The sequence below is a fragment of the Ornithodoros turicata genome, chromosome 7 (assembly GCF_037126465.1).
Source record: "Ornithodoros turicata isolate Travis chromosome 7, ASM3712646v1, whole genome shotgun sequence".
Lineage (NCBI taxonomy): Eukaryota > Metazoa > Arthropoda > Arachnida > Ixodida > Argasidae > Ornithodoros > Ornithodoros turicata.
Window position 1 is genome coordinate 23,530,082 of NC_088207.1, and position 14,163 is coordinate 23,544,244.

General features: G+C 47.2%; 1 protein-coding gene across 1 annotated transcript; it reads left to right on the plus strand.

Moving 5' to 3' along the window:
- Positions 1 to 793: 793 nt before the first annotated feature.
- LOC135400534 (glucose dehydrogenase [FAD, quinone]-like) lies at positions 794 to 13,780 on the plus strand. The gene is made up of 4 exons (XM_064632366.1): positions 794 to 940; positions 1,878 to 2,055; positions 4,502 to 4,721; positions 13,636 to 13,780. The coding sequence occupies exons 1-4, from the start codon at positions 794 to 796 to the stop codon at positions 13,778 to 13,780; spliced, it is 690 nt and encodes a 229-aa protein (XP_064488436.1).
- The last annotated feature ends 383 nt before the right edge of the window (positions 13,781 to 14,163 follow it).

Genomic DNA, 14,163 nt, shown 5'->3' on the forward strand with positions numbered 1-14,163 from the left:
TCAGTATAGCTCCACCCTGTGCTTTGAGGGGTATCCATGTTCTTTCTCTGAATCTTCGCCCTGCATCAACTATGGAGAGGCAAGATGTCTCTACTGCACAAAAACGTCCGGTGACATATCTGCTCCTTAGTTGCCTCACATTAACGTACAACCTTCCAGCCAAGTTCTTTGATTCAGTATCGAGAAATCTTTAGAAATAAGCTGGAACTAGAAGAACTAGAGCTAGAAAAAAGCTAGAAGCTAGATGTGGACAGACTCTCATTATATGTAAAAAAATACAGGAACTAAATTGCCTTAACCGCATATTCACGTACGAGATCGCCTGCCTTTCACGAAAGCTTGGAGCTGTTGGTTTTGGTTGGTGATGATGCTATTGCCGTGAAGTCTGCTTGAATTTGGAACGGTATTAGTCGCACCTTATTCGGGGTACGCGCTTGTGTTCCGCTAGACTTAGGCCATCCAGTCGACACCTGTCTAGTTTCTATTTTCCCTGAACGCGATGACACTTTGAGGACGTCCTGAGGATCGCGAGTGTTCTAGGGGGCGACAGTTATCTTTCTCTTTGGGTAGGTCGGGTTCCTGTAAAGCTTTTTCCTACTGGCCGCAGATACTCGAAACGCGTATATTAATCGTGCACGTACATCCTGCCCACGCAGGTCCATACACTGTCGGAGGAGCAGTAGAATCCATCCTCTTCCCGCGGACTCAATATGGCGCCACTCCCGGTCACGCGGATGTGGAGTTGGCTATGCTTTCGGTTAGAGGGACCATACCAGAGGCCAAGAGACTGTACATGGACCTTGGACTCCCGGAACAGGTACGCTGGATACAGTGGAGGTGCAAAGGGGTATCGAACGTTGTAGTGCTCATCACGGGAGACATGGACAACAAGGGCGTCGGAGCGTGGGAGCAGGGGGGTGGAGGGCATCCGGCCCCGCCTGTACGCACTCTGTAAGGACACCGCAGCATAGAGGTGAGGCAGTGCGTCTCGAATTTTCACAGCGACAGCTATATACGAGGAGTTGCTATAGCTATATACGCGCAGTGAGTTACGGAAGAAGCGCACTGCGCAGGCGGCACTGATGCGCCCTTGGGTATAACGTGATATTTATTGATGCAGGTGGTGGGAGTGAAAAGCACAGGGTATCAGGCGTTTCGCATGCTTTTAAAGATTCCCTAATGTCTGAACAGAGTTGTTCGAGTTGCAATGTATTTGTAACAGATACTTTCGACATACTAACATACGTTAAGCACTCACAAACACGTGAGAAAGAATCGTGTTAAAATACGGTACGTACACAATGCGTAGGACACACCTGTCCCTACTATTTTCTTTTTTTTTTTTACAGGTAGATTATTACAGGATCTAAATACTCCCTTGTAGGAACTTTGCTTTCTGCAGTATCGTCTTCCAAATTAAATTAGTAAAATCTCTTATTTCGCGTAAACATATTCACTGGTGGTACCATATACTGACATACTACACATGTCCATATCTGTTATTTACATGTAGGGCGAGACTACCCCTTTTCTAAATAACCGAATGTTTGTAAGTGGAAGTCTTCAGTGTATATTTGGAGTCATTCTACAGTGCGCGTTACATATGCATCCTTCCATTACGGTATCTTCGTGCACACAGGAAGTCCTTAGTGTACCAGTCGTTTGAACTTGAGTTCGCTTTCCTTCTTGCGATGGACTTCTGACGCCCCTTAGGGATAACTTTCCTCAACAATGGAGCGAGGCAACTTCCGAAGAACGAGCTCACCACTTGAGGGGCCCGCACGAACCGCAAGTTAGCCAGGCTGGGCTGTAGATGTGAACCCCCCATCTCCTTCGCTGTGTTGCTTTTCCCGAAAGGCCTCTTTTTCTCCATTCAGGTGTACGACTCGTACTTTGGTCCGCACCACGAGGAACCAGCCTTCCAGTTGTTGCCAGCGCTGCTTAAACCAAAATCAAGGGGAGTACTAAGGCTGGCCAGCCGGGACGTCCACGATTTTCCACTCATGGACCCACGCTACTTCTCTCATCCCGAAGACGTGAAAGTCTGCGTCGCAGGTATAGGCCAACACGTACCATGTGTTCCCTTAGAACCACCCGTACTGATGTTTGGCAGGGCGTCATGCACGAGGACATTAAAGTGGCTATCAACTCCACCAAGCTAGCCCGCCGACTGTGTCTGCTCCAAACGGCGATTTTAACTTGTTAGCTGTGAACCTTTTCTATAGAATCTGATAGGTCCGTATCATCACTTCTTCTTCTGCTTCTTCTTCGTATAACTGGAACGGCCTAAAGCGCGCTGCTAGCCAGCCATCATCTCCAATGACAACGTTCTCGCTCCTGATTTGTTGCTAACGGGATGCGGAGCCTATTATGGAACTATGGCATGGAATTATGGACTATGGCACTATTATGGACTATGACATGAATTATGGCACTATGGAATTATGGCTTCAAAACAGGCTGCACCTCCCATTTTCAACAAATCGGGAACGAGAACGTTTTCATTCGGGATGATGGTTGTCTTGGAGCGTGCCATATGTGATGAAGTTCACTTCTAGGAGGCCACCCCTGTGAGGCCGACAACGGCGAACCTTTTCACTAGCACCTCATTTTTAAGAGTGTAGAGCAGAACGTTATGTGCACCTCCGCGTTGGTGCCTGATTGGTTGCTACAATTCTTCAGATGACGTAACAGTGGATAGAGGTATCTGGATGGCGGTACGTATACTCGCCCGCATCCGAAAAAAAAAGTGCATTGTTGTATTAACGCTGCACACGTTATGCAGGAGAAGTATGAACAATAAATTGTAAATACAATTAGGAAGGGTAGCAGGCAATAGGTAGAACCTGCAGATAGGAGTTCTTACCTCTTTTAAGGAAGCCATGAAATTCATCAAGCAATCTATCAGAAGCCATCCAAAACATTTACGCAGAACGGTGTCTGTTCACTACATAAATGGAAAAGAAAAAAAGAACGACATCTAAAGCCTGCAGTGAGCGTTGCCACATGACCCCGGAGGCCCGGTCCAATATCCTGGCGTCACGTAATGAGATCAGTTGACGTGGCATAAGCGTAGAAATCCGCCACCTGGAGAAAGATCGCCGGGGAGCTAAAATGAGCCAATCTATAAATGAAGCGTCGTTTGCTGCTTAACGTGTATTCACGTCTACTGACTGGCGACCAATAATTTCAGTCACATAAATGACTTAGGCAGCAGGCATGGTTGACTGTCATGTTCATGCCGGGATTCCTCGAACAACCCGGTCGGTTAATTAACAACCGCGACGTGACCTACCTGCTTGGGCAGTCAACCCAAACAGGTAACTCATGTTTAGGCCCCTGTCGTAACCACTACTAATGTTGTCCGTTGTCCTTCATATCGCACAAAATATTTCAAAGTCTTGAACGACCACTGACGCTTTCCTTCCCACTTCAAGCACTGTACCTGCTTGTTGTGCTTCATTCCCACACGTGGCCCCTGAACCCGTTGCAACCATTATAGTTTATATATTTATGATACCCTCAGGGCTTATTAACATTAGAGAGCGGAGGGGCAGTAACAGCAAGTTCAAATATAAGTGAATGCATACAGAAGAATCAAAATAAACAATGAAAAAGTTGGCAAAAAGAATCACTATGTGGCGTTCAGATGATCACAAGGAGCATTCTTAAATTATGAAGCGTCAGTATGGGATGAAGTAGAGCCGGGAAAGTGGTTCCACTCGAATGAAGTTTTGGGCAGAAATGACTGAAAGTATATATTAGTAGTGCAAAAGGGAATGCCAACCTTCTATGCGTGATTCAGACGTGAAGAGATATGTGACGGACGAAAAATTAACGAGTGTCGGAGGATATCGTCACGATAAAAAATAAATAAATAAATAAATAGACAAAGATTAGTAACACTGCGTCGAAATGAGAGTTGAGATAGGTTAAGACTAGCCTTCATGGATGTAACACTGGCTGTCGTGGCATAATTACCAGGAATGAACCTGTTTTTGGCGGTTTTGTACACTTTCCATTTGAGCAATGAGTGTCGTCTGTCCCGTTGCCTAGTTTCCTTCCGGAACTGGACCAGAACTGAACGCTTATCGTCGAACCACAACCCGCACTGAACCGATTAACGCTTCGGTTCGACTCTCTGATTAGCGAGTTATAGCGCTTAGAAACGTAATCGCAATAACGGTTCGCTTTGTTGTCTTAAAGTGGCACACGTCACATGGCTGATCTTTGATATGGCAGCCCTATCGTATAGTTTTCGGGGACTGCTTTCCACCTGCACTAAAGCCCCCTATTATTCCCGCTGTTACGAAAGGGAAGAGACGACCGAGCCAAACCGCCTTCAAACGTTTTAGTGACAACAAAACAAGCAAACAGAATCCCAAGACGCGCTACCGGCGCGCGCTATCAGCTCCTTCATCATCTTTTCACAACTCCCGCCATTCAAATGGCCTTTGTGTCGGGCCGTCTGTCAACTTTAAACCTTTCCCCTGTTTTCCAGCCACGAAATTTGCCCTCGACTTGGTGACGGCGAAAGCCCTGAAGGAAGATCTCGGAACTAAAATATGGGACATTCCTTTCCCTGCTTGCAAACGCCACAGTCTGTGGTCTGAGGAATACATTGCGTGCCTGTGCATCCACTTCACGATCACTGTGTGGCACTACTCCGGAACCTGTCGAATGGGGAATGGAACGGAGGCTGTCGTGTCGCCCCGTCTCAGGTAGGATATAAATATAAATATAGATATATGTATATGTTTATAAGTCAAGCGTGCTACAATCCCAGATGTGGACGGTCGTTTCGAGCTTGTTGGCTCTCGTCGGCACAGCCAGGGCCGCCGGGGGGGGCACACCCCGAGATTTGCGCCCCTCCCCCGCCCATTCCACACAACTCCTTTGGCCGTGCGTTCCAGGGACATCCCTAAGCACATGACCCCCCGAAACGAGACACGGCACAACGAAATGAATAAAAAGTTGATGATCCACTGTCATCGGCTTGTGGCATGACAAACACCGTGAACTCCCAGCCATCCGGCCGTTATTTATGCGCCTCCTCGGCGGACATCTGGAGGGGCAATTGCACCCCCACCCCACCCTGCCCCCGTACACGCCGGCCTTGGGCACAGCGTAGGGGTGTGACACGCTCTAGGGTCGTAGACACGAACAGTGTGTCTCTGCGACATATCAATGTTCCAGGGTGTTAGTAGCACCTCTGGAAGTCGCAGTGCAAAGTCAGCAAGTACAGATACAAATAGAGAAATGAGCGAATGTCCCGTGGCACAATCTCACATGTGGATGGCCGTTTCCAGCTGCTCGAGCTCGAAGCGGTCGTCCACAGCCTGGGTTGTGGCGCGACTCCCTGTCTGAAATAAGGGTGTCCTCTAACACCCTTTTGGGGTGTACTTGGATGTCGCACATATGACACCCCTGGGAGTGTACTAGTACACCACGCCACAAGGGTGTTCTAGTACACCCTGGCGTGGAGTGTACTAGTACACCCTGGCGTAGAGTGTACTAGTACACCCTGGCGTAGAGTGTACTAGTACACCCCGGCATAGAGTGTACTAGTACACCCCGGCATAGAGTGTACTAGTACACCTCGGCATAGAGTGTACTAGTACACCTCGGCATAGAGTGTACTAGTACACCCCGGCATAGAGTGTACTAGTACACCCGGCATAGAGTGTACTAGTACACCCCGGCATAGAGTGTACTAGTACACCTCGGCAAAGTAAAGAGTGATACTACACTGCCTGGTTTCTGCAAATTATACAGAAACTCTTTCTCAGGACATTTTGCGCCTGCAGTTTTCTATAGTCAACCGAGTAATCACACTGCCTGAGGGAACACGCAAAATATCGTATTGAACGACATACCACAGTTTATGCAGATTAACAAGAATTTATTATGCACATATTTATTTACACATACCTATAACTGCAGAATAATGCACAATAATATTAATAACAACAACATTAATAACAATAAGACTTATTGCACATGTATATCCGCTGGAATAATAACACATATTGCATAAGTACACGTTTAAAAAATCTTCACCACGGAACATGCTCAGAATTAACCGTCATTGGGAATAATAACGTTACCTATTTTGATTTGTTTGGATATGGAACAGATATTCTGTATCACTTTGCATAATAAATAATAGTTTCCTCTGTTCTCAAGAAATAAAAAATATAACTTTTCCATACTCAGTTATGGTTGTTTGTAACCATGCTTTGTGGTGAACCTAGTTTTTGAGTGTGCATGAAAACAGGAATAATACTAATACATTTTATCGGACATGTACACTTCCTAATAATATTGGTAATATTAACTATTGCAGTTTTAAGACTTCTGGAGTGATACCTATTGTGTATCATAACTAGTAGAGGGGCCTTCTGTATCTAAGTGATGGTAGATGGTAAGATAAGAAGCTAGCTAACATGGTACAGTAAAATGTTCTCTGAACAATAACAAAAATGATTATGGGCACACACATACATACAAAAGAGAGAGAAAAAAGTATGAGGCACTTACGGACTGAGTGCCGTTATGAATGATACATAGTTGGAGGGACGTTTCCTGAGTGTACTCCACACCCATCATCCTTTCAAGCACATACAGAGTGTGTTCGTTCTTCAGCTTAGATGTATACTGAATGTTAAATGTCCAGTAGCTGCAGAACAAGAGTGACACCGATGATGTCACATCGACGACATCGATGTTGAGCCCTTCTGCGGTGACACTGACGCTGTCTGTTGTCAGTGGGTCTTTGCAAGCATATGTTATTTCGGGTTTGCATGCGCCTGATTGGGATCCTGTAACATAAATGAAACCAGCTGTCAGGTTCACTGGCATAGGAGTACGTATTTCAGACACATGGACCTAGAGTAGAGAGTATAGGCTATGCTCATAGATATATCTTCTCTAACCTCCAAGGAATTTAGTACCAACTTAGTATTTTTATCACTTCTACTGTACCTCAGACTACAACGTGGGATAAAAGTATGCTTAAAGTGTAGAATAAGAATTAAAAGACAAGCAGAAAGGGCGGAAAAGAAATAATATATTTGAAGCAAATGGAGAACTTATAATAATGATCTGACTAGTGCTGTCATGCCAAACGAGGGAACCGGCTTGTCATCACAAAAAAAGGAAAAGGGGAGGAAAAGGAAAACGACAGCAGAAATGCATGGGGCCCTACCTCCTTCTGTGTTGAACATGTCGCTCAAAGAAGGAACGTTTATTGCTTCCTGTTGCTCAAGATCCCCATTTGTATTTTATGACCCTGTCCCTCTTCGTGGGTTGCGTTACACCAGGGGAAAGAGGCAAGAGCTAAAATTACACACACACACACATCGGCCTATGTACAAGTTTGACGTTGAACTGAATCATATTACTGTTTACCGTAATTTAACTGTTGATAGCACCACAGAATACAATAAAATCGACGATGCAGTCCAGTTCAGAAATTAATCGGACTTTAACATATTCTGCAGAGGCATCGCACAAATCATTTTTTTTTCACCGTGATATATGCGCCAGCTTCACTCGTGAGACGTGTTATGCTGTCCGCATTGCGGACCGTATACCGTAACGAATTCTTTACAATACCTGCACAAGAAGGCTCTCGTTCACCAAGTCCCGAAAGGGAGATTCCCTAAGTGCCAGCAGCACGTCGCCAGCTTGCGTTCACCACGAACAGTAATTTTCTTTCTTGACGTGCCATGTGTTGCGAGATAAACAGTGTCCACTGCAACAACGCCTGAAATATCTACAAACAGAAACACTTTATGTAACGACAAGCATTACAGTCGCAAGCAGCGTTAACAGCTCAGTTAAACGAACAGCGGGTTTTCATCATATATTGTGATACTGTAGTTACAATCAAGTTGCAAACGTCAGTGGACTCACCTGCCATAAGAAGAACGTGATGAGCCCAGCGTAATAGAAGGTCCGATAGAAAGTAGCGGGTGCTTTGTTATCCAAGTTTCAAACTTTGCGCCCACGCACGAAGCCGATGGACCGAGGTATACAGCACTGAGCGACAGCAGAAACTAGCTTCTGCGCATGCGTGGTCAGCGGTCGGGAGTTTTTCCGAGAAGCGCGCGTTTTTAGCACGGCTTTTGAGTGCCTATTGCTTGCCTTGGCGAGGTGACGTTCCCGGTTATGACCGTTCGTGATGGCGTACATGAAAACTTAAAGCCGAAGCGCTGCATGTGAGCATTTCGCGAGATAGTGGATGTTGTGCTCGCTGAGGAGCTCTCCGCATGTAGACGTCAAAATCCAGGGATTTCTGCATTCGTTCCAGGAAATGCATCCTTCAGCGCGGTTTACTCCAAGTTGAACTATCTTATACATTACCAAAGGTTCATTATCGGTTTGATTTGATTTGATTGTGAGTTTAATGGCGCAGCGATAGCTGAGGGTTCATTATCGACACTGGGACCCTTGCGACAATACTGGTGCATGCGGTTTGAGGCAAAACACCAATACTTCAAGAGGATTCACTCAAGGGCAAAGAACTACAAGAACATATGTACGATATTTGTATCCATGCACCAGCTGTTGCAAAGCTATAGTTTTCACGCACACTCCGCCGACCATAACCTTACTACCACAGGGCTTAGCAAGCAGACCTGTCCACACTTAAGCCATGTGTGCTGTTAACGGAGGAGTGCCCAGTATTGGAGGCAAGTGTAGGAAACATAGCATATTATATGGATGACATTCTGATCATGAAGAAAGGAGAAAGTCCAGAGTTCTCCCAAGTGGTGGCTTTGTACATCAGAACCCGGCAAACTCTTCCTGCTTTTATGTGATCTTTGTGTTGATTAATTTCGGAGGCACAGACATTCATACAGAGTTATCGAAAACTGATAAATTTTGGGTAAGCCACCCTGGCCAGGAGGCCTCCAAACAACGACTGGACTTGTGGGTGCGAGGTGATGCCTCGCTGTGAAATTACATAACTTCTCGCGCTGCGCCAGGTTTGGCAATGGATGGTAATGCACCCTTCGTAATTTGTTATCACATGCATAATAAAATGTTTCATAAGCAGTTATTCTGCATGGTATAATTACAATAAAACATCACTTTGATTAACTTCAGGTGACTTCGAGAAAAAAAAGGCGTTCTGTAACACCGCTCACTCGAGCTATGGTGTACATTGTGGCGGCGAGGTGTACAAGGGTGTTCTGTAACACCGTTCACTCGAGCTGGGGTGTACATTGCGGTAGCGAGGTGTCCAAGGGCGCTCTGTAACACCGCTCACTCAAGATGGGGTGTACAGGGCAGTCGCGGGGTGTGTAAGGGCGTTCTGTAACACCGCTCACTCAGGCTGGGGTGTACATAGGTGTTCTGGGGTGTATGTGCTGGAGGTTACACCCCAATGACACCCTTATTTCTTAGAGTGTGGGGGCAGCTAAGAGAAGTGAAGTCAGAGTTACCGTCTGCTATTTCTGCTGCTCGTTCCGGCTGTATCACGGAGGACGCCTTCGAATTCCAGTGTTGTTTTTACGACCACATTTTTATTTTTATTTTTATTCAGACGAGTATGTGCGGAACCATGCACACAACACACATGTGCTTGTTGCACGTTAAGGTCGCAAGCTGCTTCTCTGCGTTTTAGAGCTGGCTGCGGACCAGAACAGCACTAGCGTTTCTCGAAATACGCGGTGAACATCTCTAATTCGTGGCGTGAATGCTTCACAAACACACTCAGATGACCCCAAACTCAACACCGTCACACACTTTCAGAACAGAGCTTCACTGCATAGCACGTTGTCCGCCAACCATTGCCCCGAATGATAAGGTTACCGCTTCTCATTTGAGGTGCGAGGTAGCGCACGCCTTTTTGTAGCAATTTGGATATATGATAATTGCTACAAAAAGGTGCATGCCCCTCCCCCCTCTCCTCAAATCAGAAGCGATAACCCTATCGTTCTGGCAGTGGTTGGTGCACAACGTTTTTACGCATATCTATTTTTGGCATGAACGTTTTAAAATGCCGAAAATATCCGAATTGTGCAAAACATACCAAAGCCGAAGAACACCCGCCGAATCTCCCGAAGAGCAGATGCCGCAAACGCGGAACCTTACTGCCTTGCATTGCTGCTAAACTACACTCTTAAAAAAGAACTTACGCCTTTTTTGTGACACTTATGCTGTTCATAATTGTCACAAAATAGGCCTACGCCTCCCGTTTTCAACAAATCAGGGCAGATAACGATATCATTGGAGATGATGGTTGGCTAGGAGCGTGCTATGCAGTGAAGTTCATTTTTAAAAGTGTAGCTGTGCGAGTGTAAGAACCTGAAATAAAAGTACTACACTGTAAAATACATGTCTATGACTGACTGTAATTTTCAACTGAAGTGGACTCACTTGCAAATGGGTATCCAAAGCAGAACAGAGCTTGTTTTTTTTTTCTTTTTTTAAGTGGACTACTGCCAAGTATTTTCCTAAAGGAAAATACCTGCAAGTAATCACTTGCAGGTATTTTTCCACCTTGGCAACTCCTACTCGAGAGTTTGTCTTAGAGCGCAGCCGGTGGTGGTGGTTGTGGTGAAAGCGCTTGCCGTTGTCGGCCTCACGTATGTGGGCAACGTCACGACTGACGCCCTGGGGGAATGTGCGTCCTGGGCCGACTTCGAAGGGAACTGTGCCGACATATGTTTGAAAGCGTCTGAGGAAAACCCAGGAAAAACCCCAGACAGCACAGCCGGCACCGGGATTCGAACCCGGGTACCTCCCAGTCTCGACGTGACATGGCCAGCACGCTAACCACTGAGCCACGGGAGCTGGTAGAGCGCAGCCGACTCTTCGTGGCGGATCGGTGTTGCGTAGTGTCGCGCGCGGGTTCCAGGGCCCAATGACAAGTCGCCGTAAGTTCAGTGACGACATCACGTAGTACGCCACCCTCGTGCCCTTTCTTTGTTGGCCTCGTTGTCTCCTTGGCCTAGGCAAAGTCGACGATCACGGTACATACACAACCGCAGCTTGATCCCACACGACTAATGAAACATTGGAGTCATATTGGGATATAGGAGTGACGCACGCATTCTCTGCCGTAGAGGAGGAAAGCCGCTATAGGATAGCCAGTCGAATCCGCCACAGGTGCGCTTACGCTTACGTCCCGCTGCGCTCCAAAGACAACGAAGGCAGTGTGACTGCGCATGCGCACAGGTCTCCGTGACAAAGAGGCTTCCGGAGTGACTCTGTCCTTTCACCATTGAGGAAGGAAACACGGGAGCGGTAGTTTCGCACAGATTTCTGTGGGGCCCTCTGGCGGTCGCTCGTGTCAAAACGCCATTATTTCCTGTCCACCACGTGATCCTCTCTAAAGTTTCGGTTTGGCAACGCTTTGTTGCTCGCGCTGCTTTCCGTGCTGTTATGCTTTTTCAAAGTCATTTACTCTTAAAATGTTAGCACCATTGCGGAAATAACGTCATGTTAACGTGTTCTTACCACTGCTGCGGCTGTCGTTCATCGAAAAACAGCTTTATCGCGGGAATAACGTTTCGTTCGGTACTTGATCGGTTGTTTCGTGCCCTTGTGTGTGTGAGAGTCATCTTGAATCGTTCGTTTGCGAACTGGTGCTGTGCTGCAAATTGATTTCATTTCCTCCATTGTTGTACAGGCTTTATTAATGGCATTCTTCATCACTGGGCAACAAACACACAGAACGTGGCCACGTCGTCATACAAACGTCGCTGCCACGCATGATGTTTCTAGTCCTGCAGGCCGTGACTGGTCTTGTAGTAGAATAGTGAACCAAGAGTACACCTCCGAACAGACAGAAATAAAACTGAACGCGCGCGGTCATCACAATGCAGATATCTGAACTGTAAGACAACCACGACTCCCGTCCCGTCTGCTGTGGCAGCAGGCTTGCTCATGCACTTGGGGTCACGTGAGCGGTTACGTTGTAGACACGAGCATCCCAGAATACAATGCGAAGGCTGGCACGCCGTCCCAATGAAAGAAGTTCGAAGGGCCGTTCGTGGGCCGTTCCTGGCCTTCCTTCATGCCCTTCCTTCATGCCCTTCACTCACCGTTCAGCCACTGCCGGAGGCTCCCATAACCGGGCCCAGGGAAAATGGTGGACCTTCAAACCACGTGACCCCAGAAGCAATTCACAGCGCTTCTCGGATCCAGCGCGGGAGTGAAGAGCGCATGCGTAGACCGACTTACTCTCATAGCCTCCTCCCCGTTCTTTCCTGGGGACTGTCGTCCGCTCTCGCTCCGCCAACTTTACGCGTTTTCTTTGCATTATTACTAGTAACGTCGTAATGTGTTGCAAGTTGAGAAACGAAAACCGATTAAAGGAGGTAAGAACTCCTATCTGCAGCTGTTTAGTTACGGTTGTGTTAACACTTGGCTCTTTGCGCGTTTGTTCGGTGGTGCGAACAAAGTGAGTCTCGGCGACAGAGATCGACAACGCGGACACTTGTCCCCCGCTCGCGAACGTGATTACACACCTCAAGGAGGGTTGGTGCAGGCGCAGTCAGGTCCCCCAAGGTCGCCATTTTCCCATGTATTTGTTCCTATCCCGATGCGTGCAATGCCGGAGGCCGCCCTTAGATACCCCATTGTTACCAGACGTTGGCTTGCGTGGATTGTAGCGCGCTAAAGATCCAGTTGAAGCACAATCCAAGCCAGGCCAAGTCACCAAAGGAGAAATGGACGTCAGGTACGCTATGTGATGCACGCAGCCGTGCACTAGATTCTTCCGGTCGCTCAACACGTTTAAAAACGGGACCAAAAAGTGAAACACGACAGAAAAAGTTGTTATACGCGTTTTATTTGGACATATAAAGACTAGATTCACTCGCAGAAACAACAAAAACATTTTGCCGCTAAACTTAGCGCGCTGAAGTGATCCGGAACGGCAACAGTGGGGTATCTAGTGGCGGCCTTCTTCGTTGCACGCTTTTCCGAGGTGAGTTTGGGGGACCTGGGCGCAGTGGCTACCTTTCACTTCTTCTCCCTACTCGCACTGCCGGTTCCGCGCAGGCAGGAGGGCGCCGATGGCAGCGGCCCGCTGCACGCAGAAAACAACATGGACAACAAGGGCGGATCTAGGGTTTTCCCGGGGGGGGGGGGGGAGTGGTCTATGGACAAGTGCCACATGCATGCTGTGATTGGTCCATTGAACCCTATGTTCAAGCCTGGAATTGAGGGCGGGTCCGGACCCCTGGACACCGCCCTCGCCCTAGATCCGCGCCTGATGGACAGACGCCGAAATAGCTGAAATAGCATTTGCATTAATGTGAATTTCTTTCAGGTAGACGTTAGGATCAATATTTTCTTTTTATCTGAAACCTTAGTGGGTATTGTACGAAACTCTCGCCAGACGCCAAATGAAAACGCGGATAACCTGGAGGAATGCAACGACCAGGGTTGTGCGCGACAGCGCGTTTGGGTTATTATAAGTTAAGGATGAAGCTCTATGCACAAAATGTCAACAATTTTGTTGAAGTGCCTGTTGCATCCTGACACCCATAATAAAGTGCTTCACCTGCACATAACACGGGGGTGTTACGGTTCTTTTGCGTTGACTCTTTTAGACGACTCTGTACGTCGTCTGGAATAATTCCTAAATATCAAACAATTACTGTTCATACGCAGGGTTCGTTCTATTCGTGGTCTACGTGTGGTGGATGCTTCAGTGATGCCCGAGATTGTGTCTGCGAACACAAACATTCCAGTTCAGATGATTGCCATGAAAGGAGCCGCGATGATCCTGGAAGACTACTATGCCAAGAGAGGATGAGGTATACTGGTGGACTAACGTTCCAAGACACTCTGCAGATGTGCGCACAAATGTGCTCAACGATATTGGTCGAGTCTCCTGGACAGGGTATAGGTTTATTTATTTATTTACCGAGGGTTCTCTCAGTTAGGGTCGATTCACACGATGCAACTTTTTGCTGCAACTCGGGTTCCGCTATAGTTGCACGCAACCGAAGTTGCACCAAAAAGGTCCCTTTCATACGGCGAGCAACTCGGAATGCCGTAGTTGTCACCGAGCTCGTCAGATGGCGCGAAAAACATCATTGTCATCATTTTCATCCAATCGCACTGCGACTTCTGCTCGCTACGAGTTCAATCCGTTGCGAGTTTGATAATTTTGCATAATCTCCACTGGTTAGTGAT

Bases quoted from the DNA above. Each gene is read 5' to 3' on its own strand.
- LOC135400534 (XM_064632366.1), top strand. From the start codon at position 794: ATGGACCTTGGACTCCCGGAACAGGTACGCTGGATACAGTGGAGGTGC. The intron at 941-1,877 runs GTACGCACTCTG...TTCTCCATTCAG, and splicing joins GAGGGCATCCGGCCCCGCCT to GTGTACGACTCGTACTTTGG. The intron at 4,722-13,635 runs GTAGGATATAAA...GTTCATACGCAG, and splicing joins GTCGTGTCGCCCCGTCTCAG to GGTTCGTTCTATTCGTGGTC.